We start from the raw sequence: 13,685 nt of genomic DNA on the forward strand, positions 1-13,685 counted from the left end.
TAGTGGCAGAAACACCCAGAAACTACCAAAGTAGTGATATTTGGAAACTAATCAGACTGTAGCTGCTACATTTGGGGATTTTGTGGTAAGTAAAGGTACTTAATGAATCTTTGGGGGCTTGTCAACATTTCGGTAACCATATAGCAAAAGAATTCCTAGGCTGGGATGAGATATAGTGGCAGAAACACCCAGAAACTACCAAAGTAGTGATATTTGGAAACTAATCAGACTGTAGCTGCTACATTTGGGAATTTTGTGGTCAGTAAAGGTACTTAATGAATATTTGGGGGCTTTTCAACATTTTGGTGACCTTATGGCAGAAGAATACCCACGCTGGGATGAGATATAGTGGCAGAAACACCCCAAAACCACCAAAGTAGTGATATTAGGAAACTGATCAGACTGTACCTGCTGCATGTGGGGGTTTTGTGGTCAGTAAAGGAACATAATGGAACTTTGTGGGCTTGTAAACATTTTGGTAACCATATGGCAGAAGAATACCCACGCTGGGATGAGATGTAGTGGCAGAAACACCCAGAAACTGCCAAAGTAGTGATATTTGGAAACTGATCAGACTGTAGCTGCTACATTTGGGGGGTTTGTGGTGAGAAAAGGTACATAATGAAACTTTGGCCGCATGTGAAGATTTTGGTAACCATATGGCAGAAGAATTCCCACGCTGGGATGAGATATAGTGGCAGAAACACCCAGAAACTACCAAAGTAGTGATATTTGGAAACTGATCAGACTGTAGCTGCTACATTTGGGGATTTTGTGGTCAGAAAAGGTACATAATGAAACTTTGGGGGCTTTCAAATATTTTTGTTACAATATGACAGAAGAATTCCCATGCTGGGATGAGATATAGTGGCAGAAAAACCAAGAAGCTACCAAAGTAGTGATATTTGGAAACTGATCAGACTGTAGCTGCTACATTTGGGGGTTTTGTGGTGAGCAAAGGTTCATAATGAAACTTTGGAGGCTTGTAAATATTTTTGTTACAATATGCCAGAAGAATTCCCACGCTGGGATGAGATATAGTGGCAGAAAAACCAAGAAGCTACCAAAGTAGTGATATTTGGAAACTGATCAGACTGTAGGTGCTACATTTGGGGGTTTTGGGGTCAGCAAAGGTAAATTATGAACCTTGTGTGCTTGACAACATTTTGGTACCAATATTTTGGAACAATTCCCAGGCTGGGATGAGATATAGTCGCAGAAACACCAAGAAACAACCAAAGTAGTGCTATTTGGCAACTGATCAGATTATAGCTGCTGCATAATGGATGTGACCCCAAATATAATATTTCTGGGTTTCATATGCAGAAAAATAGCCCAATGAAATTCTCTGAGGAAATATTCCTCATCAATCTGTGGTTGATAACAAAAGTAGATAAAAAAAAGAACCTGACAAAAATATGCTAAACCATGGTAAACTAATTTCAAAAAGGCCTTCTATGCATGTAGTACTTCAAGTATGATATTCAATATCTTCAGGAAGTTCAACCAACCAAGTTAAGAATGAGTGCAGGATGGTATCATGAGAGAGGTCAGGGGTCAATGTTTTTCCTTTTTTGAAAAAAAGTAGATTTGGAGACTTCTGATAACATCAATTGTTGATGTAGAAAAAAAGAAAAAAAAATTGAGACCCCTCAGCTACCCTGGATTAATCCTAAAACTTGCATTTTCAGCAAGAATTGAATGGTGTATGTAGAAATTCATGAATTTTATCAGGCAAAAAAAAAGATCCCTGCGGCTTGAAGCTAACACAGGGGGAAGGAGAGAGATTATAGAAGAGTATTAAGGAGACATGGAACACAGACAATTAGGTATCAACAGGAATGAAAAAAAAAAAATGATCAATATAAATTGATCAATATACGCTATATTGATCAATATACAACATCGTAAATTCATCCATCTTGGTAGTGTGAGTCCCCTCGATGACCGGTCTGTGCCGGTCACCGAGGGGAGTAGCACCTCCTCTTGATGACCGGTCATCGAGAGTAGCACCTCCCCTCAATGGCCGGTACACACCGGTCATCCAGAGGAGGTGTTATTCCCCTTGATGACTGGTCATCACCGGTCATCAAGAGGTGTGAGTCCCCTCGATGACCGGTCTGACCGGTCATCGAGAGATTGGACTCACCTCGATGACCGGTGATGACCGGTCATCAAGAGGTGTTATTACCCTTGATGACCGGACTGACCAATCATTGAGAGGTGTGAGTCCCCTTGATGACCGGTCTGACCGATCATCGAGAGGTGTGAGTCCTCTCGATGACCGGTAAAGACCGGTCATTGGGAGGTGTGACTGATGACCGGTCCGCGCCGGTCATCGAGAGGTGGGAGTCCCCTCGATGACCGGTAAAGACCGGTCATCGAGAGTAGCACCTCCCCTCGATGGCCGGTACACACCGGTCATCGAGAGGTGTGACTGACTGTTGACCGGTCCGCGCGGGTCATCGAGAGGTATGACTCATGAGTCCTCTGGATGACCTGTCGTCACCACAGTAGACTGGATACTGCCTACTCAAATAGCCTGCTTACGTGATGTATGCAGGATATAGAAGGTCTCCAGAGATGGCCCTCGGCGCCCCTTGCCCTCCCTCTCCCTCCCCTCTGCTTCTACATGACTAATCCATTCACAGCCTGGACGCCGCGGGGAAGTTGCGCTCGGGGAGTATCTCCGGGCACGGGAGGAATCCGCAGTGCCAGCACGGAGATTCCCGTCGCGGGTCGAGAATAGCCGGCACGCTTTTTGACACGCGCTCTTGCGGTGCCAGCGGCCGGTTGGTACAGATCTCTGGTCAGGTCAAAACCCTGCCAGACTGCTCACATAGAGGGCGTCCCGGAGACCAGGGAGTGGCTTCCCAAGACGCCCGTGTGTGGGTCGGGGGGAGGAATTCTTTCCCCCGATCTGCTGGCTCCGTCATTTCTCTCCTGTGGTCCTCCGAGAGGGAGGATGAACAGGGAGAAGCTCCCAAGGGAGGAGACGTCAGCAGACCGGAGCCTCCCGGAGCAGAAAGGCACCCGAGGGTGCGGGGGCGGAGGCGCTAGACCCATTCCTCTGGGGCATTACCCCAGAGCCCGGCGCCGATAGATTCTGCTCTGGTCCCGAGACCCTTACGAAGGAAGATAGTAGTGTTGTATTGCGAGGGGATCCGGGTGAGGAGAGCTATTACTTTGTCCAACACTTTCGGAGTTCGCGCAGTATATTGCTGCTATCCTCGTCTTCTTCCTTTGAATAGGTTCTAATGTATAACTTGTAGCAATCGGAGGTCCATCTCCCTAGGGAGCATAGTTCTTCCTTAGATGATCCCGTAGAGTTTCTGAATGACGTTCCTCCGACTCGAAAGGAGTGGCCTGAGATTCCGGAGCAGCCTTTTGCCATCCAAAACTGGGTTAGGGCCCTACAGGCATCCGATTTGGTGAGGTGCACGCGTTTCCCGGATTCCCAATATCCGAAGAGAGAGGTATCTTGCCCATCAGCGTTTCGGATCCTTCTTTCTAGCGCCAGGATCGGGCAGAGCATAATCTCCATTGAGTTCAAGTTCAGCTTCTGGGTGACCCCTGGGCCAGCAGTCTTCGCGCCTCTGATCTCGATGGAAGCTCTCTTCTGGGGGCCTATGTTCCAGATGACCGCGTCGCTGACCATGACTGAAGCGGACCGGCGGAGAGTCCCGGTTCTGTTGTTGTAGGTGAGTTCGCCTAGACGGGCGAGTCCCCAAAACGCTACGATGCAGAGATCCAACAGGGCCTTTTGGAACTCCGTTCCCTTGATCCAGGCGGTGGTTAGCATGACCAGGTGCCTTATCATCACAGCCTTTTTCCTAGGTTTGAGGGATGCTTCCGCGTCTATGTACGCCGACAACCTGAGGAAAACCGCTACCTTGTTTTTGGTGTCCTGTGGGTATTTGGCATCGTGGAGGGTGTGCCACATCTGTAGCCCTGCGATATATTTGGCTAAAGTCACGGACGACACTTCTTGAGGTTTAGGGGACTCGAAGGTCCTGCCTGCCCAACAGCAGAATTCGTAGACGTCTTTTTCCGTGAGGGGGAGGCTGAAAGGGATCCTTCCTGTGGCCTGAGCAAATCTTAGATACTTCTTCACGGCTGAGTTGTAGCAAGAAAGGGTGTTCCACCGGTACCCAAGGAGGAAGTGTTTGTCTTCAGTGGTTATGTCTCTGGGGGCTGAACCCCTCCTTATCAAGGCGGTTAGGTTGGGGAGGTCCTCTGCTGAATTCATGGTCTTTGGAGGAAGGACCTTGTCCCGGGAGTGGTACGAGATCATTGGAAGGGATAGAGGTTTTATATTGCACTTCGGGAGAAAACGGACAAGTGGAATACAGGATCGAGAAATGAAACAACAGGTGTCCTGAAACTTGCTAGACTTGATACAGCCGGAATTCTAGGTCCCATGGGACCACCACGGCTAACTGGTACATTGTATTGTGTCCCGATCTGTCCCCCCTGGATAAGGCGTTGGCTGCGTTCTCGGCCGACGTGACTCGTCTCGACACGATGTCTATCTCCATTTCCACTAGGGTCTTCTGTATGAGTTTCCACTCTTCGTTGACTGCGGGGTGTCAAGATTTCCTTTGGCGTATGACAGTTTCCGTGGTTGTGTTGTCTGTCCAGACAATGAGGGTCTTCCCCGGTTGGATGTTCATTTGTTTCAGGGCAATCAATCCGAGCCTTATCGCCACCGTCTCTAGCCACGCGATGTCTCGTTTGGGTTCTGGGCCTTTGTTCCAGTTCTCTGCTAGTTGAAATTGGGCCCATCTTTTCCCGATGAGGATCCCTATCCCAAAGCTGGTAGATGCGTCGCCCACCCACCCAATTTCAACTGGGTCGGGTTTTGGATCATGCGCGTCTCTTTATACTGAAGGAGAGTTGTGAGCCAGTATTCGAGGTCTACCCGGGCGTCTTTAGGAAGGATCCGGTCCGTGTGTCGATACTTCCAGTTGTTCATCCATCTGTACAGGCTGTTCAGATAGCAGCGTAGCTGTGGGAGGATGTAGGAAACGTGATTTAGACGGCCGGCGAGCTGTTCGACTTGGCTGAAGGAGAACTCTGCGTCTGGTTTTAGAAATGCTTTTATCTGCTGCACTCTTTGGTATTTCTTGTTGTCTGGTAGTCGGACAGTCTTCTGGGTGGCGTTCCAGATGAATCCAATGTACTTTTGCTCCTCTTTGAAGGGGGAAAACTTGGTTGTGTTCGTTTTTACCCCTAGTCGTTCTGATTGGCTTACTATTTGGTCCATTTCTACCGCTGACTGTCTGGTCTTGATGAAAAGGTTGTCGTCCACCCAGCGGAAGACCTCGACCAGTTCAAACTCCGCCTTCATCAATTCTTTCCAAGCATCAGCCGGCCTACCAAAGGAGTCACATCCCGCTACCCCGCCAAAGGCGATTCTGGTGTCTATTAGGATTCCTCCGTTGAAGTCTCGGACCATCAGGTACCTCCATTGGCTCTTTGCCGTCGGGATTTGGCGGTATGCCTTCTCCCAATCAAAGATGGCTAGGAGTAAAGGTTGAGTTTGGCGTCTGAAGAACCTTGACGTTGTTTCAAAATCATCCCAGGTTGTGAGATAATCTAGTTTATCCACAAAAGAGTTTACTGAGGGTATCCCCGGCACGTTTCTGGGGAATGATAGATCGTTGATGGGTCTGACGGTCCCGTCTCCGTTCACAGCGGCTCCCAGGGGGTTTGTTCTGAAGAAGTCGTACCTTTCCATCAACTGCTCGTGAGAAAAGGGCCCAAACATTTGGCCTGCCTCGATCTCCTTGGCTATTGTGGCTTCAATCTTTTCTCTGGCTAGTAGGGAGCCTTGGTGGTTCGGGGGGGTGTAGTATGGTACTCCTGGGCCCAAATCGTGCTCTGGGATCCCCTGGTGGAAGTCATTGCGGAAACCGTGTATCACGTCGGCGTACTCTGCTAACAGGCCCGCGCTCTTCAGGGATTGTTCCCATTCTCCGATGTTCATCTCGCACAACACTTTACCAGGCCATTTAGGCTGGTCTTGGAGTGCGCTTCCCACCTCTGTGTGTACTGGGTCCTCACTGGGGCACTCCTCTGCGCTGTGATCCCTAAGGGTGTATGCAAGAGGTCACTCATCAGAATTCATGCTTTGTGGGAATCATCATTTTATTTCTCAGAGACAATTGGGTGAGGGGGGGGGGGGCGTTTGACAGCTAATTCTTATGTAAGGAAGTAAGAAGTTTAAAGGTTGAAACACGAGGAATTGGGGTTTGAGAAACAAGATTGAGAAGAGGGTGGAAGGGGAGGCGAGTCTTGGCCCGGCGGTCTCTATCAGAAAGGAGTGGTTCTGTTTGGGAATGGTTTGGGGGTGAAATTGCAAGGGAAAAAAGGAAAGATTAGGGGGGGGCGGACGATATCGTGGGATAGGGAGATAAAAGGAAAAGGAGACCTACTGGTCTCGGTTTTGGTGGCGCACGCTCCCGCCGGTGTGATTAGGGTTGAAGTTATTTCCCTTGTAGCCGCTGCCGGGGGGGCCTCGGCCTTGGTCCGGCTTGGCGGGTAGGGATGAGGGGCCATGTGGGACTGACGGTGTTTCGTCAGTGGCTTGCTTCTGGCTCGCCTTGCTCTTTGGGGGGTTTGGTTGACTTTGGTGGTTGGATTGGGGTTGCTTGTGTGGGCGGATCCCTTTCAGTGGGTCCCCACCTACTCGGCCGTCACCGATGGCGTATGGGTTTTCTTGGAGGCTGATCTCGTTGAAATCGCGGCACAGGGAGATCGCTTCATCCGCTGTCTCTTGCTTGAACTTTGAGATGTCGGAGAACGACTCTTCGCCGTCTACCTCTACCCTAAATGCGAAGGCGTTGTTCCTGATCCTGATGTCGTATCTCAATGCAACCATGAAGCCGTGTTTTCGATGGAGGCGGTCACAATGATTCTTGTGTTTGAGGATCCAATCTGCGAGCACGGGGTAGTTGTAACGGTCTCTCATGGTCAGATGGAAGCATCAATGGTTCAGAGTCCAGTCTGTGAAGGATTGGGAAAACTCGTCTGGGACTGGGAGGCCGTGATAGCGTAGTCCTTTCTCCGCTGCTGTCTTGTCGGTCTTGGGTTGGTTTTGGGAGTGGTGGATGAGGGCTTTCTCTTGCCACTCGCGATTGAAGATCGTTAGGGGGAGTGGACCTTTGCACTCCAGTAAGAGTTTGTGGAAGTATGGTGTGAAACCGCCGTCATTGTGCGAGTTGGAGCGGCCAAAAATGAATTTCACGTTTCGCACTTGGGTCATCTCATTGGTTGCTGATGGTCTCTTTTGGGGGACGACGGGGGGCTGGAAGATTACCTGGATGTCGTTGTCCATTGAGGTTTTCTTGGCCTTCGACTTGTCTGCCAAGACCGCCTCGTACATCTTGGAGTAGCGATCAATTGCGGCTTTGTCTCCGGCTTTCTCGGCCTTGATGAGCCTAGCCATTAGGAACGCGCGGGTTTCTCGATCCGTTTCCTCTTCTGCGTCCGAGTTGCTCGCAATTGTGGCTTTCTCGGACTGTATCGGGGCTGTGGATTTTTTTTTTTTTTTTTTGATTAGTTTCGCTCTAATTCGGGCAGTTGGAGTGAATCTTTGCTTACCACTAGGGTTTGCGATTATCTCTGCAATGTCTGGGTCCTTAAGGGTCTCTTGCAAGGGTTCCTCGGCCTCTTGCTCTGGTTGGTGCCCGGGTGGGTTGCTTTTGGTGGCTGCTCGGGTGACTGGCTTGGTGGTTTTGGGGGCTTTGGTAGCCTTTGGTGGTTTTGGCTGAGCGCTGGGAACTTGGGACGACGAGTTTGTAGTGCTCGCATTTGCGCCTTGTTCTGGGGGGGGGGGGATTTGGTGGGCTGGTTGGCTTGGCTCGCCCTGTTGGTTTGGGTTTTGAGCTGCGGCTTTCACGCTGTTTGAGGTGTCTTGGATGTTTAGATCTGACATTGGGGGTGGGGAGGTTGTGGATCGGAACGTGTGGAGTGGTGGTGTAACGTTGTGAAAGGTTTTGGCGAATGTGGGGAGGTTAAGTGGGCACGAAGAATTAGTGGGCTTGAGACAAGGGAATTGTGGGTGATGGTTAAGGTTATGGGAGTTCGGATGCGAGTGGGTTAAGGAGTTTATGCAGCTTGGGGATCCTAGGGGATCTTCCGATTTGTAAAGTTGGTCTATTAAAAGTTAATTCAATGGTTTCTGAAATTCTGGGCTCTTGTGGACAAGTTGTGGAGCTAGGAATTTCTAGGCGGAGAGCTGGAGGGAAAGGGAAAAGGACAGGAAGCCGAGTGAGTCTCTCTGGGGGGAACTGGAGTGGGGCCTCCAGGTGGGGGCGAGGCTCGTCCTCAACTTTCCCTTCCGCTCAGTATGCGCCTCGGTTCTTTCGGCTGTAGCTCGTGATGCTGTATTCAGCCATCTTCCACGCGCTTCGCCTACGCGGCGCATATTTGGCGGGGCTGGGCGGCCACCATGGACTCCACCCACCTCCCGCTAGCGCTCCCGGTAACAAACAGCAAAATCCGAACTCGGAACCAAGCTTCCACCAGCTTCCTTTGCTGCGCAGGTCGCTGGGCCTCGCAGCATTGCGCAACATATGAACTGCTCAGCATCGCGCAAGGCTGAGTCGCGTCATCCACGCGCCTGCTGCCTCCGACAGTCCTCTATGTCTCTTCTCTTTTGCTGCTATACCCTTTAACCCATCATGTCTTGCGGCCAGTCAAACCTCCCTGTCCCTTTAAGCGATTTGATACGCCGTCCCCAGAACCCAGAACCCCATCCCAACCCCTCCGGTATTCAAAAGTCCAGCCGCAAGCGCAAAAAGCAGCAACCTCCCGCACCCCTTCCCCCCACCAAGAACCGCAGTAGTGGCACCCAAGTCCGACAAATCAGAAATCTTCCAGGGGCCGATGGTCGTCACCACCCTCTACCCAGCACAGCTTTGCCCTCCGCGATTGATAATTTGGAACAAGTTGCTAATCAAACCTCTTCCGAAGACCACCATCTCAGTACTAGCTCCAGCCATTCCAATGCGAAATCTTCATCGGCTCAAACCCAACCCTCTGATTGATCCGGACCCCTGGAAGGTCTCCATGAAGCGCTTAATAGCATAGCTCCTAAAAAAACCGGTAAACGACTTCGTACCCGTGAGGAAGATGGTCGTGTCCCCCAACCGGAACCTTTGACCGATGAGGAGGTGCTATCGCATACAGTGGCCGATCTTGTTGCTTTTGCACGCGAACGCTCCAAAGGAGCAATGTCTGAGGCTGATAGGGCCTTCTTTGCAAACTACTTTGAGGAACAGCGCAAGCTTCTTGTCGGCAAAGCAATCGAGCGAGGGGTTTCAATGGAGATGGTTGACAAGTTCCTGTAAATAGTTATCCTAAAACTCTAAAATTTCATCATTCACCCAACTCCACGCTCACATATTACCATCCTCAACCTTCAGCGGAAAACGTAAGGCTGTTCGACGTCCCAACAGATGGAATCGCTTTCTTCAGCAACTATCAGCTCGCAATAAATTCCGTGGAGGTAAGCAAATATTTTCCTTCTGCTTTTCAAAATTGAGACTGATCCCTCTTTGAAACTCAGTTGGGAAAGGAGTAGGCAGGCACCGTGTTGGTATGGCTGAAATCTCTGTGCTTTACAAGCGATACCGCGCGCGGAAGAAAATTCCTGGAACAGACAACTCCAATACCACACCTGCCAGTCGGAGCCCTTCCCCAGAGGCTGAGCTTACTCCGTCAGAATTGGCCCTAGACGATGATTCAGATACCGAGCAAGATTCTCATGCGGAGAGAGCCTCTCCTCCGGCCAGTGATCTAAGAGGTTCCATCTCGCTTGCACGGGCAGCCAGTACAGTGGAAAGCTATTTAGCAAACTGGGTAATCCAGGTATGTAACCGTACAACTTCTCGGGCTGAACTACCTCAGTCAAACAGGATTGATTCTAACTTTCATTTATTGATTCCCTAGGCAAACTCTATTGCCCAGACTTGCAACTGCAAGATGATACTTTTTGCAGTATCCACACACCTTGGTCGACACTCCTTTCAGATTACAAAATCGACTCATCGTGCTGTACCGTTTGTTGATCTTGCAGACAATGTCGATCAGCCCAACACCTACCCAGCTCGCTTTCAGGCAAGTTTGGTTGGTACTACACCCTCAGAAACCGCAAAGCCAAAAACACCCCCTCGTCGGGTCCGCCCTCCACGCCCTAATGTGACCGACCAAATGATTGCATTTGCAGGCAAGTGCTCCTTCTCCTCTCATCTTGCCGATTAATTCATCCTCCTAACTACTGCACCCAAACACGCCCTCCTTCAGTTGCCAAAACCAACAACGCCATCAATCACTGGCTGTGGTCAAACAATCAATGCGCACTTGCTTCTGCCGGTTACAGATTGGTCACAGATCCCCGGATGCGAACCCCTGTAGAGAAGATCACCTCACCAAGTTGTTGGCTCACTGTGAAGTATATTCGCAGTCTGTATCTTGACCTTGATGATGGTTACATCAATCTTCTGCCCCTCGAACCAGCCACCCCTTAGACTCCTGTCCACCACCACAACCCACTGATAACTGCTGGTTGTGATGATTATGCACCTCTCTTTCTGTTGTGTTTGACATTATTCCTCCAATGCGCTGCCCATTCTGCCTGCTGTTTCTTTGTTGTCATGATCTTGTTGCTACCAAGCCTCTTCACACTTTGCTGTCGTTAGCTCTTGAAAAAAAAAATACACTTCTAGTCCCCAATGTGTGTAATTAACTGTTGAATGTTCAGTAAAACTCAGCCTTCAAGCATCATACTGGTTATTTCTGAAGTTGTGTGCAATCACCCAGAGAGCCCTTAAAAAAGGTGTTCACAATTTTCTTATTGCAGTTTTAGATGCATGACTTCAATGCACCAACCAGATGATAGCAATTTACCAGGACTCAGACTTTTCTGCCATCAAGCTCTTCCTCACAGGCTTGCTCACCAAGCGTACGGACAAAGCATGGTGTGTGGAGGAGCCACTCCCATCGAGTGGTGAGTAATTCCCAGGTGCAAAATTTTCAGCCTTAGAGATACAACAAGTATCCAAAAGGCTGCAATAACCTTACAAATAGGGGGTTGAGAAATTGACTCCCTCAAATTACAAAATCGACTCCCAAATGGAGTTTACGTCGCGCGGACCACTTCGCGACGTCTCCCCCGGTTCCTCATGACCGCAATTTTACCCGGAGGTGTTTTGGGAGTCGGAATTGTAATTCCACGATCCCAAACGGGAGTCGGGATATTAATTTTACGAAAAATCCCAGAAGATAGAGAAATATTTATATCTCCTCACTGGAGTCCCCAAACGCTCCCAAAATTTTACAGCAATCTAGATACAATGTATATAAAATATGCTGAGCTTCACGGCATTAGCACACCTCAGGGACACCTTGTGTAGCTGGGGGCTGATTTGGCGGATTTCCTACTAAGGCAAACCCCCAAAACCTTATCTATGGTGCTCCAAATGGCCCAAATTTTTTCTGCCATAAGAATACACTCTTTAAAACATATGTTGAGCTTCAAGGCATTAGCACATCTCAGGGACACCTTGTGGAGCCGGGGGCTGATTTGGCGGATTTCCTACTAAGGAAATATCCGCCAAATCCTTATACATGGTGCTCCAAACACCCCAAGATTTTTTTTGCCATATAAATACACTATCTAGAAAATAATTTGAGCTCCATAGAGGTATTAAAAATCAGGAACGCATTCTATAAGCGGGACACCAAGCTGGGGGATGGGGAAGCTGAGAGCTGTCAAAAGCTGAGTCCAATACACACTAGCTTGGAAACCTTTGTCCCGTTGGTTGGCAAACTTTTGCAGATGGTTTGGTGCATCTTGTTTTATTGGATTAGCAAACCTTTTTCAAGTTTGTTGGTGGGCCTTTGTTTCAAGGGTTGGCAATTCTTGAGTCGGTTGAGGTCGGTTGGTGAACCTGTAAGTTTGAAGTGAAACATACTATGTACATGTATGTATTTACATAGGCAGTTGGGCCCGGTGGCTTATTGGTTAAACACGCAAACATGAGCTAGCTGGATAAAAAACCTTGATGTAGAGGCCATTGGGCCCAGAGGTTTCTTGGTTCAGTGATTGAAGACAAATACTAACATATAGAAACTGTTGAATTGGTTTTCACACCAGTTCATTACCAGGAAAGTTTATTACCGGAAAGGAAAGGGTCATACTTAGTCTAGACTTCTAGCAATAAATCTTTGGCAAGACAGGAAGGCATTGACTAAAACAAATGTTATGCTACCTCCTAGACAAGAAACCAGCTATGATGCTTCCCCACCTTGTCTGTTTGGTGAATCTTTAAATAACATGATTCATAACTGGGGAAGAAAAATTAATTAATCATAGTACAAATTTTTAGAAAAGCTGGCCAAAAGCCAGAAAAACTGGAACATCTGAAATAACACATAATAACTGATAGTATTAATCATAAGAAGTGGTCCAAATAATATTTTATCTGCACAGCCAATGTATTCTGCAATATGCTTCTTCAATACTGGATTAGTGACTCTTCAGTCAAGTTGTCTGTCTTTGACTCAGTGATACTATTACTGGTATAGGTTATTCTTGCACTGTGCTTGCTCCCCACAGTTCCTGAGTTGGTTTGTTTTATTGAACCATCTGTCTCACATCTCAAACACGTCATTACACATTAAAATTCCTGCAGGAAGCCTGAAGGGAAGTGGATTCTGGTATGCACTGTGAAAATGCAAGAAGCATGAAACACTCATTTTGCGCGCAAGAGACCACTCTGAAAAATTGTAACTAAACAATAACTCAGAATGCTAAAATAATCATGGCTAGGATTCTAAACAAATGTATGTAAGATTGATGAGAAATTCATGGCTACAAATTATCACTCAGTCAAAGTAATAGCTAAGAATTTAAAGGAATTAATAACTATCCTACATTAGATGCCTGAGCAAGGTTCTCAAGCATATTTGCTTCAATCTGGAGTGCTGCAATCATATCATAGTCATCATCCTCATTGTATGTCTCACCTTCAGCATCAGGATCATCCTCCAGGTCACCTCCAGCACCAATGTTTTCACTATGATTACCACCCTCAAGATGTGAATTTCCCTCTTGATTGAATCGCGCCAGAATCCTGTCGTGAATTTCACCAGGTATGGAAGAGAGAAAACCAAATCGGAGGGACCCAGTAATCTTAGTGAGTTGCTGCTCCCACAATTGTAGAAGTGCATTGTCGTCGGTCTGTGGAGAGGTCTTCTGGAGAAATTCCATGATTGCCTTGTCCCAGGCAAGTTGAAGTTTACTGACCGCAATCAAGTTGCTATGCACCAGCACTTTAGCCGATTTAATTTTTTCTGGTAGGTGACGGTGCGAGGAGAGAAGTTGGTGAGAAAGCATTGGTTGGAGGGCCACAGGAATGTTGGACTGTTCCAATATTTGACATAGTTGTCCCAAGTAAATCCACAGTTGGTCATGAAGATTGATTGCCCAACACATGGCCCGCCGTGCTTCCCATCCAAGCCGTCGTTTTTCCTCGCCAGCACGTTCAAGTCGGGCTACAAGGCGGATTCCACGTTGAGTGTTGATGTCAATAGCCCATGGGTCATAGGCATTAACAAACAAACCATTGTTCCAGAAAGGATTGTCCGGTGCAAGTCGAAGGAGTTCCGTGTATTCA

The 13,685-nt window shown here is 48.3% G+C and overlaps 1 protein-coding gene across 1 annotated transcript; it reads left to right on the forward strand.

The window, feature by feature from the left end:
* Positions 1 to 8,687: 8,687 nt before the first annotated feature.
* On the forward strand, positions 8,688 to 10,535 carry PtA15_8A104 (uncharacterized protein; the record flags this gene model as incomplete). Its single annotated transcript, XM_053171501.1, has 6 exons — positions 8,688 to 8,991; positions 9,070 to 9,194; positions 9,445 to 9,514; positions 9,575 to 9,876; positions 9,958 to 10,234; positions 10,312 to 10,535. The coding sequence occupies 6 exons, from the start codon at positions 8,688 to 8,690 to the stop codon at positions 10,533 to 10,535; spliced, it is 1,302 nt and encodes a 433-aa protein (XP_053022758.1).
* Positions 10,536 to 13,685: the final 3,150 nt, after the last annotated feature.

This window comes from Puccinia triticina, chromosome 8A (assembly GCF_026914185.1).
Source record: "Puccinia triticina chromosome 8A, complete sequence".
Lineage (NCBI taxonomy): Eukaryota > Fungi > Basidiomycota > Pucciniomycetes > Pucciniales > Pucciniaceae > Puccinia > Puccinia triticina.